At 35.9% G+C, this 15,890-nt stretch overlaps 1 protein-coding gene across 33 annotated transcripts in view; it reads left to right on the top strand.

The window, feature by feature from the left end:
- Ptprd (protein tyrosine phosphatase receptor type D) overlaps nucleotides 1-15,890 on the top strand; it is a 2,079,748-nt gene that overhangs the window by 1,780,364 nt on the left and 283,494 nt on the right. For all 33 annotated transcript variants that reach the window (XM_063251000.1, XM_063251078.1, XM_063251071.1 and 30 more), the window contains 2 exons: nucleotides 7,788-7,933; nucleotides 11,073-11,214. In XM_063251000.1, the coding sequence (XP_063107070.1) occupies nucleotides 7,788-7,933; nucleotides 11,073-11,214 (288 nt within the window). The remainder of the gene's footprint in view (nucleotides 1-7,787; nucleotides 7,934-11,072; nucleotides 11,215-15,890) is intronic.

Below are 15,890 nucleotides of genomic sequence, written 5' to 3'. Positions count from 1 at the left end.
TTGGTCTGAGGGTATTAACCACACACCCAAGTTGCATCTGATGCAGTGACATTTCTTAAAAAGCTGAAATCTGAAGTGGAATGTGATTACACAATTGCATTGAAACTGACAAACACTGTTGCTTTTGTTGGACAGTCAAAACATGTGGATAAACTTTGCACTCATGTTCAAATCTGTTGTTAAAATACTTCAAATGGAATCATACTTGAAAGCTGTCACTCACTGTATCTAAGGTCTGTTTTGCCATTTTTTGTATGGAACATCACTGCTTTTCTGTTGTATGGCAGAATTCACCTTAGGTTTTGATCATACCTCATAAATCAACTATATGTGATGCTCGTCAGATCTCACAGCAAGTGTTAACAGAACTGAACTAAATTTCTAATGGATAGCCTCTGAATACCACCTGGTATAGAAATACCGGAGCTCAGTTACAACTATTAGAAAACTATTTTACAGATTATTAATATTTAGTATTTTTATATATGTGTAATGTACTTATGCAAATTAATCACATAAGAAAATTTATGTGCAGATATAAATGATTTAATAATTGTTGATGGAGTAAATAAAGCCCTAAAAGAAAGAGAAATTCATTGCATTATGTAATTATCAGAACTTATGATAAGTTCCTGAAGTTTTTCAGTTCAGTCTGGTATGGAGTCACTGATCTCCCACTTCGTCATACCAGTGTTTTGCAGTATCAGTGACTGTCACATAGGATTTGTATTCTGTGACTATCAAGGTGCAAACAAATGCAACTTAAATGGACACACAGTAGTTATGTTTACAGTATTAATTATCCATCCTAAATACGAGAGCATGTTCGGCTGAAGATTAGAGGATAGCTCTTTGGAAATCTTTTATCAAGCTTCACTGTTAGGTTTGAATAAGAGTTGCAAGCCTTTGAGATGACCAGATTATAAATGTGTTCTTAAGGTCCTGTTAATGTGGAGCAGGAGAAAACACATGTGCATAAAATAACTATAATGAAATATTAACTGTTTTGACTCTTAAGAGTTACAGTCAGTGTGATAAGAGATTTAACAGGATGGTAGATTTCATCCAGATGGAGGATCAAAGAAGGCTTCAGGGGTTTAACTTTCAATTGAAAAAAATGAGTAAATTCCATCAATTGAAAAGTGGTGAAGAAGGCATTTTGTGTAAGGGAACAGTGATTCCTCATCCTACGTGCTGACTTCATCCAGAAGTTGTTTACCCAGCCACGTCCACAGATTTTCTGTTTCTGTTGGCCTGACTGGAGAATCATTATTATTGTCTATGAAAATCGTGGGCTGAGCTGTGTTAGAGCTGGATTAAGAGGGCCTGGGAATGGATTGGTCCTGGAATAAAAAAAGGAGAGGATGGATTGAATCTGCAAGGCTGACAGCATTTGGACAAGTAAAAGTTCTTCAAGAGAACAGACAGTGAGGGGAGAAGGATGGGAAGTTGATGACTGGATCTATTTTCAGGGTAACAGTTTTGACACAGTAGAAGATATTTTTTTTTCAGTTAGAACTCAGGACTAAACATTGAGGAAAAAAAGTAGGAGCTGTATTTAATTAAGTCAACTCTCTGTTTTGCCTTTCTCTCCATTTCCCCTTTATCCCTTTTGTTCTTCCCCATTGTAAAATATACATGGCAATCATTTGTCAAGGTAAGTAGCAACAGTGACAGGAAGGCAGAGAGTTCTTTCTATCCAATGGGAGCATACTCAGTGTTGTCAAAAATTGAAAGTTAAGGTTTACACAAAGACAGGAGTGGAGCTATGTGTATAAATGTCACTGGGGTATCTTGAGAAGGAAGGTAAATTATAGTCTGGACCTTTAAGCCAGACCATGCAAATTGAATGTGTATGTAGAATAATGCTAAAGTAGTCTGTTATACTAAACAGATGTTCCATGTATGAATTTTGTGGCACTTATTAATTTGTCAGGTGTGAAAATCTGCTGTTACCCTGACTGCTGCTGGCTCCTGGGGTGATTCTCTGCCTTAGGAGAAATTTTCCAGGAGATATTTTTCAGATGAACTTCCTCACTAGTGAAAAATAGTCTCTGGTCCTTTACAAAATGATTAGTGCACATTTTTCTATTAAAAACTTCAAAATATAAAATAAATGGAGATATGCCATGTTTTCTCTGTATCATCTTTTAAATTTCCATCTTCTTCATCTAATTTGGCACGGAGAAAATGTCAGAATTTCACAGTTAGATCAAAAGTCTATCAGTTACTCTTCAACTCAGTGAGCTTTCTTTGCTTGCTTTCTTTCTATACATTTATATAGAGAGGTTATACCCTGAAGAGGACTCTTGGAAAATGTTTGTATAAACTTTAGAAAGCGTGTAGTCTGCTGCATGGAACTCAGGAAAGTAGTTTCTTTACTTCATCCTGAAGTATATTGCCGCTTAAATCAAATTTTACAGCTAAAAAGCTGTTTGGAAAGTTGTACTTAATAGAAAATACCATAAATGATTCAAAAACAGTCATTTGACTTTGATAGTCTATCCTAGTCATGGGTATCAAGAGATTATTGTGTATAGATCCCATAAAATGGGTTATATATCCCCACATGGCCATAGTTATCATAGAATATATATAATATCTACTCTGACAATAAATCTAGTTTATCTGTGCTGTGATGTTGATCCTCCATAACAATTTCACACTAACTTGGAGGCGTTCCCTCTTCCACCTTGCATTCTGGTAGTGGTATTGTTTTTCAGGCCTGTCATCCCCTAACAAACTTACTTAGGGAAAATCAAGCTAATTATAACAAAATATCCAGTATTTACACAACCCCTGGCCCCTCAGCATTTATGGGTGAGCAGCAGTAGGATGTACTGAGATGGGTGGTGTGAGCCCTCTGACAGAGCTTCCAAACCTTCAGACAACTTTAAAGCCCTTCAAACTGGTCCTAACTTGCCTCCTGTTCTGAGTTTCCCATCTGATCTACACAGGGACCCTCACTCATGACATACACAGAAAAAGAAAGATCCCAGATGGTTTTAGTTGACTGTCTTATAAATGCTGGAGAAACCTTTTAGGGAGGAAGCAGATTCTGAAAGACAGGATTGCTTGCATATTTTTACTGAACATTCCTTTGCCTCTCCCTTAGTATCATTTAATAACATGATTAACCTTCCCCTTTCAAGATTTTAAGTACATTGTTATGACAAGTACCCCTTTAAAACAAAGCTCTCTATTTAAGGAAATGTTAATCAGCTAAAAGAAACAGCCAATTAGTTACATGCTGTTAGATTTGTTCCCTATGTGACATATTTTCTTGATGTCCACAGAAGCAGCTTATTAATTAAAAATATAATTAGACAAATGGCACCCTCATTTCTTCCCTTCACTTTGTAACATGTGATCCTTTTTATAATTCTATTTTAAGTGATTCTCAGTTGGCTAATCAAGTTATTTCGAGCCTAAGCTGTCTTCTTAACCTTTAAGAAATTCTCATAAATTCCTCTCTTCCATGAGTATTATTAATAATTATCAATGATTCTTTCTTATTAATATCTATTTAATGTATTGTCCTAAAAAGATGATTTTCTCTCCATAAACATTTTGTGAAAGATGATCAAAAACAGTTGGCTGGTTTGGGTTGGTTCTCCCTACCTCTAAATTTAAGTGACATAAATGTACACTGAAGTGCCTCAACATCGCCTTCAGAAATCCTGGCAACTTGAAACATGGTATGGCATCAGAATGTTTCTACTATTACGTGATAAAGTAATGTGCAATATTTGTGCTTTATGAATCAAGCTTCTTAAAAGGAAAACTCATTTGGCAGCTCCTCTTCAGCTAGTTGGAAAATAGTCTTACTATATTCCTGGAGCCACTGTCTACTGTGTGATTGCATCCAGAGAATGTATGGTCTTTGAAAAAAGCCAGCAACCATGGCAGACGCATTCTAGAATATCAGCCATGCCTGTGTCCTGACTCATATGCATGTTTGGCTTCTCATCTTTCCATTTAGAAAATAGACTTTCTGACTTGAATAGTAATTTGACCTGTAAGTGCCTGGCATTAGTTTAATAAAAGATCATACTTCACACTTGTCAGGATCAGCTTGAGCAGAAATATACTTTGCAAAGCACAGTGTTCGAGGTCTCAGATGGTTAGCAGTGGTACTTAGCAAACACAGTCATGGGCAGGAGAGTGGCACTTAGCTAACACAATGATAGAACAGACTGATAACTGTTGCAATTGTAACTTGTAATGCCTTTCTCCTCATCTTTATACTCTGTTTCTTAGGTCAAATATAGCATTGATGGTTGTATCTCATGAAATAAAATTAGAGGCTTTCATTATTTAAATTTGAAGATCTCCTGTTTTGAGACTATTCAGTAGACTTTTTTGTTTGTTTGTTTGTTTGTTTTGCTTGGATTCTTTTTCTTCAGAACATGACTTAAGTGTGGGCCTTAACCTGGACAAAAGAAGGTAGAGGTTTTGTCTAGTTCCTTTTATTAAGTTAAGATAAAGAAGAAGTAGGTGCTGTGTATTGTAATTCCCCTCTGAGAATAACAACTTTCACTTGTCTGGAGCATTTTCTGAAGTTACTAACTTTAATTCTCTGTCTCAAATATTTTCTTTGGCTGGCTGTCTCACATTAACAGTATCAATCTGAGAATTTGACCAGCCAAAATGCTTATTTATGTGACACACAAAGGATTACCAACAGGATTACCAAAAGGAATCTGCATTATCTAGATTTTTACTTTGTATCATGGAATGATGATGTCTATCATTTCTTTGATTTGTATATTGTGGACAAATGTAGAAAAAATGATATCAGATCCCCTAAGAAAACTATCATTTACTTGTCTATGAAGGATAATGTCTTTTGTTAAAACTTTGTTTAAAAAACCCAAAGAAAACCAAGTAGGGAGCTCTGTGAACAGCTTCTAGCCGTTCTCTCACCTCTTCCCAAGGACCCTTTGCAAGACTGTTCTTTGGAATACCAAGTTAGTACATTAAGTACTGTGTAATTACAAGGCCTTATTAAAACAAACAAACAAACAAAAACTCATCTTGGAGCAGATTCCAACTGGTTATTTTAATAAATTTTCCCCATTTCAGGAAGCTAATTCCATTGCCTGATTCAGGTTTTCAGAAATAAAATTTTTACAGTACCTTCCAGTGGTCTTGTATGTGGCAGCTTTCCATACTTAGCAAAATTACTGTATATCCAGAAAATGAAACTAAGCAAGAGACACGCCTAAAAACATTGGATCTTTACACCCTTTCCGTGTTTATCTGTGCACTTGTCTTCTTTAGTTTCCAGTTAGAAATAAGATTTTAGTATCGAATGTTAGTTTGACTTCTTTGGTACATTCCAGCAGTACAAAGCAGCTGGCCTTTTTTGTGAATAGAATGAATCTGTAAATTTCCTTTATTCTCTGGATTGGGATGTAGAATCTCATCCTTGACTGTAAAATGCCAGGTCACAGCAATTGGCATCCTTCCTTTAGGTTTACTTAACCTCCACCAGAACACAATCACTTCCTGAAACAGATCTTTGCTCCCTTCACAGGCTCTGGTGAGAAATTTCAAGACAAACCTTAAATGGGAACCTAGGTTGTGAAAATGGACATTTTTCTACAGAGTTGACTGTTCCTAGAAAACAAACAAGAGAAGGAAGTTGTTGAAATTGATAGTATCAGGATGTTTAATACAACAATGAAATGGGTTTTGTTTTCCCATGGAAATCTCCTAGGAATTTTAATTTTGTAATTATGATTTCTGTATTAGACACTGACAAGTAGGTAGTTATTATCAATTTGCATTGTTTGCAATAGCAGGAAGAAAAGCATTAAAACTAGTATTATCTCTTTAATTTGTTTCCAGGAAACTGACGTCAATATAGTGTGTTTTATTTAATTGTTTTTGTTAGTTTCAAATCACTTTATGTAATTTCTATAGCTTCTAGGGATCATCTGGTTTGTACTGCTAACCAGATCTGGTGCAGGATGTGATAGTATGGTTGATAGAGTGTTTTCCTTGCTCATCTTTCTTGATGTAAACCGCCCCAGACCCCCTTTTCTATACCAAGAATTTGAATTTACTCATGAAGTAGAGACATGTTTCCTAGAACCATCGTTGAAGAGACGCCTCTTTCCTCTTTTCTGTCCTTCATGCACACCGTAAATTAAGCTAGGAAACTTTATAAGTGTAAGGGATTTCTGTGAAGTATATTCCATATTTCATTTTTACAGTTAAGAAACAGTAACGTTAGATGATTTTACTTACTTTCAAAACTACCCGTATATATGCATGCAAAAGCATAAGATAATACTAGAGGTGATTGTTTTCCCTGTGTGCAGGCCCAGTGGGCGTCATGTGGGAAGCATGAAGGAATGCAGGGAAAATGGCCATGCGCAAACACAAACATTGTTATTTTCTCCTTTGTGAGAATCTAAAGGTTACTTTTAAAAAATGTTAGCCATAGTTACTCAGAACTATTTTCCAGTGAGATACACCAAAAACTGAGGAGGAGGGAAAAGAAAATCTCTGAAAGGAAAAAAAAAGGAAAAAGAAAAAAGAAATTAAATGTTCTTTAGTTAAAAATTGCAACATAACATTAATATAAAATTCAACTGTATAAAAAATATAAAGAAATAGCAAAAGTAATCACAATAACATTGCACAACATTGTTTTAGTATGCTTTCTCTAATATGTGTGTGTGTATTTTTCATTTTCAGATACATCTTAGATATAATTCTGCTTTGTGTTTTTGTGCCTTATCAATGAATCAGACATCTTATGTCTGATAAGATCTTTATAAATTCAAAACTTGCCACTGGTATAGTGTCCACTCATTAAGACAAAATTTAAACATTTGTTTTCTATAGTGTTTAATATGTAGACTACTTATAATCTTTTACTTAATGATACAGTGAATATCTTTGTGCATAAATGTTCATCAACATTTATGTCATTGTTATATGATAGATTTTGAAATATGAAGTAGAAAATAAATTTTTAAGGGAAAGACAGTAGATATTAGAAATACTTAAAAAGATGTACAGCTCTTAGAAAGGTTCCATCTTCTGCACTCCTTGCTGATCCAGCTGAGCTGTCGGAGGTATGCAGATCCCCACCTGTGATTTTAGTAATTTTTGTCTTAGTAATCTTTAAATATGCACTTTAAGCAAGTCCTTTTTTGCCATGACTCTATAGTCTTATTGACTCATCTTTATTTTTATTTATTTTTGCAAATTGTGGAGTCAAGTTTTAAGTAAGGCAGTCCACAGTTTCTGAGTTAGAAAGTTACTTTACTGTTTTTCCCTATTTCTGTTTCTTCCAAATCTCTAATTCAGGGACATAGTTCTTGTCTCATTAAAATTTCCTAGAATTTCTCTTAAACGTCACTAATTTTAATAGCTCAGCAGTGGCAGTGCTACTTTCTGGCAGGGTCCTGATAGTGGCATCCAAACAAAGAACTAAAATTTTGCTCACTTTGATTGATGAGCTCATTTTGTTACAGAGGACAAATTGGATTTTTTTAATACTGGTAATAAAAATTAATGTGTGATGTTGCTTTTCGGATGTTATTGGATCTCTGCCTTAATACAGAATTCAGCAATAAAAGCACTAACTTGACCAGAAAGCTGCCTCCTTCCCCTGTAAAGTGAAAAGTACTTTTCTAATTTTGTAATTCTAGTACATTCATGCATGTGTGCGTGAGAGTATGGGCAGCGAGGAGACCAGGGACAGTAGGGTAATCGTCTGTATTTCAAATTTGCATTTAATTATGGTAATTTTTTTCTTTTTATTTCAGCACCTCCAAGGTTTACAAGAACTCCCGTTGATCAGACAGGGGTCTCTGGTGGAGTTGCGTCTTTCATTTGTCAAGCTATGGGAGACCCAAGACCTAAAATTGTCTGGAACAAAAAAGGAAAGAAAGTCAGCAATCAGAGATTTGAGGTATTAGGTCCATTGTTCTGTTTCTCTGGGGGAAGAATGTGTCTGCTCTGTCTTTGGTTTGTATATTACTTATTTGCTTCACTCTCATAAAAATATATCCAGTCTCTGAGATACAGCATTCTTTATGTTGCATGTGATGGAAAAATGTAACTTTAAATGACTTTTTAGAAAGGAGAATTTAGGAATTGAAGTGGCTGACTTTTATCTCCGCTTGTGCCAAGGCTCAGTGTCCCAGCTCAGTCTGTTAGTGTCACCCTCAGGCTGTTACATCCTCACATGACTAAGTTCAGAGGATGCAGCAAAACAGGTCTCTTCCTAAGGCTTCCAATGCCACTGCCGTCTATGGAGTTACATGTTCAGCCTAGAACCCACTTCTGTGGACAGGGGATAGTTTAGGCTAATTAACTCAGGCCAATCCGAATATACCTCTGTTACTTGGAATGAGATCAGATCCATTTAATCCCGTGTGTGAAAGGGGGAGTGGCATTTTCTCAGACAGAATTTCAAACTTCTGATAATAAGCAAGTGGAATGAGTGCTTCTAGAAAAGGAATGGGGCTGATAGCAAGTATCCACTGCCCTCGTACCTGGGTTTGAAGCCTGCGAAGTACAAAGAGGAGTTTGCTGCACTGTTAGGATAAAGTACTACCCTGCAGGATGTCACCCAACAGGTAGGACTGCAGGTAAACTTACTGAAGGAATTACCTTTCTTTACTTGGGAAAGCTCAGTGCATTGAAGTATGAACGTAATTCAGACATTCTTAGAGCCTTGTGAGGAGCTTTGTGGTTTAGAAATTTACTCATTCTGGAAGAGAAAAATGGGCAGTAATTTACACAGAGAAAGCGTGGAAGAAGCAGTGTCTTACCTATAGATAAGGACATGAGGAAGATAGCTTGATTTTCAGGGGGACCCCAGTTGAAGCTCACTTTATTGTCTAAGTTTCTCATCTACCTCATGACCTCTTGCAAAGTTTGACAGATTAAAGACAATTTCTACTTATGAAGAAACTACAAAATCAAGAGCTGTTTGATTATACTAATTTTTCAGAGACTATCCTAGAGTGATATATGGTTTAACTGAGTAAAAGATCTTAATAACAATGGCAAAATGTGAAATATAGACTGTAATTTATAGATAGTAAATTATAAATTCTCTTTATTTGAAAATCAGTTGTTTCAGTTAAACATAAAGAGAATGCCTTAAATCTTTAGAAAATATTCCCTATATCATATGTAAGATAATATATGTGTATATATCTTTGGTGTACTCTTTTTTTTTAGTTTAGATGAAAGTAATTTTTCTGTCAATGACTACTTCTTTATATGCTTGCTAGTGACAAAGTCTTATAAATAACATTGTTACACCAATAAACATTTCAAAGCATGAGCTCTGCTAATTGCTAGTGTGAGTCATATTGAATACCCAGGAAGAGTTGCTTTTATACAGTGATCCTAAGTTAAATAGTATCAAAAATCTTTAATATCTGTCTTTAAGGCCTATGACAGTTGTATATGAGACTAATTTTAATATTATATCGGTGTCAAATACTGTCTCTGATCATGGTATGCGTGCAGTCAACAATGGATGTTAGATAAACTTTTTAAATTGGAAATTGCAGCACTGGTATATAATATGTCATGTTTTTTTTTATAAGATCAGTCTCAATGTAAGAAATAGTGCAGAAATGCGAATACATAATGACGTTTAGCTTTAAGTTAATCAAATTTTAGTGGCCCATTATGATGTCACATGCCCTTAATCACAGGAATTGGAAGGCTGAGGCACTAATTTGAGACAGTGTAGGGCTGTGTAGCACAATGTTGTCTCAGAAAAACAAAAACGGCTATAACAATAGAAAAGTTAAGTTTAAATTGATATTAGAGGTTTTTAACCTTTTTATATTTTGAACAACAGGATATTCGTAATCTTTTAAAGACGTGGAATGTTTAACAAAAATTAGTAATTATGAAGGTTTTATCTTCTAAGATGCATAGTGGGTTCATTTAAAAACACGTGCTTAATAGAATTGAACATAAATTGTGGCACATTGTGGGATGGAATATCTTGGATATCTTTGTGAATTGCAATGGCAATAGAGTGCACAAAGAATTTAAAGCACACGTATTTTAAAAATACTTACTCTCCTTTCTCTTAGGGTGAATATCAACACACAAAAAATCTGGGAATAAGCACCCCATAACTGTATTTCTAAGACATTCTCAATTTATTCAGACTTAGGCACATGGAAGTATTATTCCTAGGAAACATGAAAAATAAAATACTGTATTTCAGCGAGCAGCTGGTAGAACATAGCAGTTACAGAATGACAGGTAAAGGACTCCAGAGTTGTATATATTTATTTACCATCGTCCTCATTTTTTTGGATTAAAAAATAATACTTGAATTAGCTGCCAGTGCCTAGGATTACCGGTATTACTAAGCTGTTTCACAGTGGAGTTCATAATGATAGTGGATTCAGACTTGGTATTTAGGACATTAATTTTCTACCTGATGAAGCAAGCCTCCATTTTACAGCAAGCATGCCCTAAAAAATGCAAAAAATGCCAAACTAGAACAAATATTGTAATGATTTATGGAAAATTGATGCATGCCGTTAGGCTTTTGGGTTGTGAAAGCCGTCTCGTTGGCTGCCTAAGTACTAGATTTATGCAGTTTCTCTTCATGGTTCACTCATCTGTACACTCAGAAGGAGACAGTTTACAGAGCGGTAGTGTTTGTGGTGACATGCATTAATTCCTCACCTTACAGTTCACTTATTAAATAGATTCCCATGTGTATATGTGATGTCAAAAACAGAATAACTTGAGAAGTTTCTCCATCATAACTTCAAGTCTCTTGCAAAATTAACAGGCGTAAGTTGCCCTAGAGACATTAACTCACATATTTTCATGAGTAAATCCTGAGTAGTTTTCAGAAGAGGTTAGAAATCTACATTTTTGCATAAATAGTTTTATGTCCTTTCTTCATTTAGATTTCATTAAATTAGACCAGACATCATACTTAGTTACCACGGAGTCCATTCTAAGTCTAATGGCTGGTTGCCCACTGCACTGAGAGGTTTAGCTGAGAGGTAGACAATTGTAACAACACCTGTGACAGCTATTGTTTCCTCTAATAGGTAATAGAGTTTGATGATGGATCTGGATCAGTTCTCAGAATACAGCCCTTGCGGACTCCACGGGATGAGGCCATTTATGAATGTGTGGCTTCTAATAATGTAGGAGAAATAAGTGTATCCACCAGACTCACAGTTTTACGTGGTAAGTTCTCAAGTGCGTTGTTGATTGTGTCATTGTTGTAGTTTTGCATCTCACATGTTCTTTCCTAGGATCATTAAAAGGACTAGCATTGTATTAAGTAAAATGCTCATAATGAGATTGTAAACTTTCGAGAATGCATACCTTTTCTTGTTACGGTCTTTTAAAGATCCCTAATCTTGAAGAGAAAGGAAAATGAAAGGAACTGTTGATTTCAAATGCCTTATGTCATTTTGATTTTGGCTAGAACATCTACAAAGGCTTCATACTATTTTTTTGCTTTTTAGCATTACTTACCCATTGGTTTCCCCCTCTACACTTTGTTTAGACAGCTGAATTTTATAAACTTTGGAAGCTAACACCCATCTTTTAAAATCAAAGGAAACAATCTTGATTGAAAGACATGGTCCTCTTAAGCAATTGATTAGGGCCAAGAATAAGAAAGACATCTTTTTGTGTCAAAAATAATTTCATTTTTGTCTTTAATCTCTCTTGAATCCTCATCACTTGATTTCATGTCTGTGTTGTTTCTACAATTTGAGCAAAGCCTGGGATGACTTGCAGTCTGATAAATTTTTAGACTTCCTTTACCATGACAGTGCTAAAAAAAATAAAAGATGGGTTAGTCCTCTATTGTAGATCTTTTAATTTAGTCTTTTGCATAGAGTTAAGAATACTGCCTGATTGGACACCTAGCAGTGAACATTGCCACACTTAACAATTCTGTAGCTTTATCTCTTTCTCTATCACTCACTTGTGTTTGTTTGTGTTCAGCTTTGTTTTTATCTGATTCTAAGATTTAAGAGACCAGAATTTTATTAAAGATGGAAGGAACTGGAAAGATGGGATTGCAGTTTACTAATCATAAAGGAATATATATGCTTTAATATTTCACGTTTTTCTACATTGAGTGATGTATTACTTTGTATATTTTACAATTTTTTTTTTCTTCCCAAACACTTGGTTCTGCTCCTTGGTCCCTTCTAAGAAGGAATACTTTGTTAATATTGTTAAGAACCTGTTTATTTGGATGAGGGCAGTTAATCTATAATGCAGGTCAAATTCATTTGGTGGATTTGAGGTAAGGAAAAAATATTCCTAATAGGGCAATATGCAGAGGCCAGAAGCTTAACATAAAAGCTGGTGAAAATCACTGAATCAGTGTAGTGTGGAAGAGGCAGCGTGAAAGCACCTACCCAACAGAGACAACCCCTCAGGCCAGGCCACGCACCCTAAAAGATGGTCATTCATGCCCTGATGCCCAAGACAGCAATGCAAATGCCACACAACAAGCTAGTTCTAGGACTTGAGGGTCAGTAAAGAAGAGGAAAAAAAAATTCAAATTATATGTCTCAGTCAGTGACTTGATAATTAAACTATAATAAATGGGTTTAAAAATAAATGTGTTTAAACTGTATGCAAAAGTAAAAGGAATGAAATCTCTCACTGGGCTGTAAGATACATATTAAGGGGAAAGAGCAGATAACAGTAACAGTATGTTTTAGAATTGGGAAGACTCTTAGAAACTTATGCTATATTATATGCTATGTAGAGTTTATTCTTATGTATTCATATCTGAAATAAAGTCAGACTTTTGTGTTAATATTTGAAAATTTTGAATCTTACTTCTGTTGGTTAGCATTCCTTATTGCTAGAACAAAATGCATAAAAAATCCACTTAAAGAAAGAAAGTTTATTTGGCTCATAGTTTTAGAGGTTTCAGTCCATGGCCAGCTGATCTCATTACTGAGCATGTGCAGAGAGGCTCAGTCTTTTAGCAGAACTGTGGAATAAGGTTCAGCTGCTGTCTTCATGGGATGCAGAGAGCAGCGGACAAGGAAAGAGCACCAAAATGAAGGACCTGGGGACCAGATGCCATCTCCAAGCTCTGTCCCCATGACCTACTTCTTCTTAGGAGGCCTACCTTCTAATTGCCCGAAGCCATGGACTTCTTTGCTCAGTTGATGAGATTAATGCTCTCACCATCCAATCGCTTTTCCAAAAATCTTGTAATCCCATCGAATTGATCATATTAACAGGCACTCTATTGATTCTCCCAGTTTAGAAGTGGGTAGAAAGTATACTCCAGAAGTAAAATGAAATTCACCAGAAACTTTTTTTTGGTAGCCTAAAGCCCTAGAATTCCTTCCAGGGGAATAATAGTAGTCATTTGCTTGACTTAATCCTTATCCATTTGATGAAGACTGTTACAAAAATTGGTAAGAATATCACTTTACTTAGAAATCCCCATAGATTTGTATTTTCCTGTTTCCCAGGTAGCTGGAGTTCCACCATCTAATGTGTTTTTACACAGTCCACACATAAAACAAACACATTAAACAACTTAATATGGTCTTGACTTTTATGAGAATATCTGCTATATATGCATGCATTTGTATGGAATTTATGATTTGAATAAGGGACCCTACCATTTTTTAAAGATTGTATCTATTGGCTTTGGAAATGTTTCAAGGGAAAAATTGAAAGGGATTTTAGATAATGGAAAAGTAGCCTAAACATAACTTTGATGCAGAGTACTTGTGTATATCCTTATGAGGCAAAAGAAATGAAGATAGAATTAATTTGTTTCCTAGTGACACTTCTTTGTTGAAAACTTGTAAATGTGGATAATTCTAGTAAGGATGGTACTAAAAATGTCCCATGGTAAACTGGTGTGCAGAGACTTTGGACATTGTAGATAGTTAGGTTCATATCATAGTTGATGAGCTTTGTATCCATTCTAAGTTTGCTTTCTCTTGTGAATCATGTTGGCAGTCACCCAGGCACTTGGTTCTACTATAGATGGAGACCATTTTACTCTTGGTGTACAGTGACCCTCATCAGATGCCCATTTTGTCTCCATGGGTCATTTGTTTTTTGTCCACTTAGCTGACAAATGCCAAAAATATGCCAAGTGTTGTGATGGCTTTTATCTGAGTGGGCTGGCTGCAGATCACTCATTTATTTCACACAGGCTACTAGAGAACCTAATTAACTGGAGCTTGAAGAGTCTGACCTGTGTGGCTAATGCAGAGGACATCGAAATAATACCCTGGCCACCCACATGCATAGAGAGGAGCATTTCAGGGCAGGTTTCCCTCTGTAGCTAGTTTCAGATTACTCTGGCTCTCACAATTGTTTTCCTAAGGAAGGATAACTACAAGCTTAGGGCCAAACTTGTCCTGAAGTAAGATATTCAGGTAATTAACATTCACACTGTGGAGTGGTCATGGAGAATAAATGGGGGAAATTTAATGTGATGCTTATGTCTTCTGGACACTTTAAATATTTTAAGTTTTCTTGACAAGGGAATACAAGAAAATCCTGGCTTCCAGGTGCCCAGACATTAGGAGCCTGAGTATATTTATTACACACATGTGTTTCCTCAAAGCAGAACTGTAAGTGATGGTGGCAGGGCTCACTAAGAGGTTATTAAGGGTCTAAGCCTTGGCTAACTGTAGAATTTTGGTTAAGAAAGCAAGAACAACAACAAACCAGTTTTAACATAGACCTCCAGGTAGGGCTAAACAAAGGACAGAGAGGATGTTTTAAGAAGTTGAGTGTTTTTAAGAAGAAGGATTTTCCTTCAAGTGAAAGTGACTCTACCTGGATTCTTAGTTTATAGTCCACAATTTCTTCCCAACAAAAGAATATTTGCAGGAAAATGCGCAGTATACATTTTTGTAAGGATTACTTAGGGGATGACAATGTTCTTCCTGAAATATTATCAGCTTCAAGGGAGAGACGATGCGTATCACCATCTGTAGACTTTGTTCATACTAAAAATCCAGAATCACCTGTTTGTTTAGGGCTAGAAGAAAGACAGGACTTTTTGCTTTTGCTCACAGAATTCTTTTTCTCTAAAAAAAAGTTATCAAAAATTGAATGAATTTTGTCTTCAAACTTCTGATAAAATATCTTTTCTTCCTTTCTTTCCCCTCGTCTCCCCTTCTCTCCTTCCCCTTCATTCCCCTTTCGTTCTCTCCTGTCCCCTCTTCTCCTTTTCTTTGTCCTCTCCTCCTTATCCTCCCCTCCTTCCCTCTGTTTCCCTGCCACTAGGAATTAAGTCTGGGGCCTTTGCATGGAGCTATATGCCCAATCCTCTTTATTTGCAAATCAGGTCTCACCAAGTTACTATGTTACTACCAAATCTGGGCTTGAATTTGTGCTATTCCTAACTCAGCCTCCCAGAGGACTGAGATTACAGGGTGCTGAGGCCACTATGCCTGACCTAAATGTTACATTTTTTGCTTAGTTTTCTTTGACTTATTTTTTAAGGGAATAATAAGAAAATACACATTTTATTTTTCACTCAAACCAGCAGGTAATAGGTTATTTTTTAAACTTTTAATAGATTATTTTCAGGGAGTGCTCATTCTCAGGTAGCATTGTCTCCAAACAACCACCATCACTCCCACAACTGAGTAGGGTATGACATACAGTGTTACTGCCTTTACCTGCTTAGAGGAGCCTGGCTTCTTCATGGAAGACATACAAAGTGAAGTTACTGTCTAAAAATGTTAGCTGACCAAACATGAGATGTTTTATTTACCTAAGTTAGCAGATGCCTTTCAATGAAGGATACTGGCGTGTGCACATGTACTCCACGTATAAATACATCATCTGTGATGATCACCATTCTGACTACACAATGTACCTTACTTAGTCCATGTCTCAAG

Source organism: Cavia porcellus, unplaced genomic scaffold (assembly GCF_034190915.1).
Source record: "Cavia porcellus strain 051 isolate PalLab524CR breed Dunkin Hartley unplaced genomic scaffold, mCavPor4.1 scaffold_1, whole genome shotgun sequence".
NCBI lineage: Eukaryota > Metazoa > Chordata > Mammalia > Rodentia > Caviidae > Cavia > Cavia porcellus.
The sequence above is the reverse complement of the archived record's forward strand: the minus strand, read 5'-3'. Positions and strand labels throughout refer to the sequence as shown.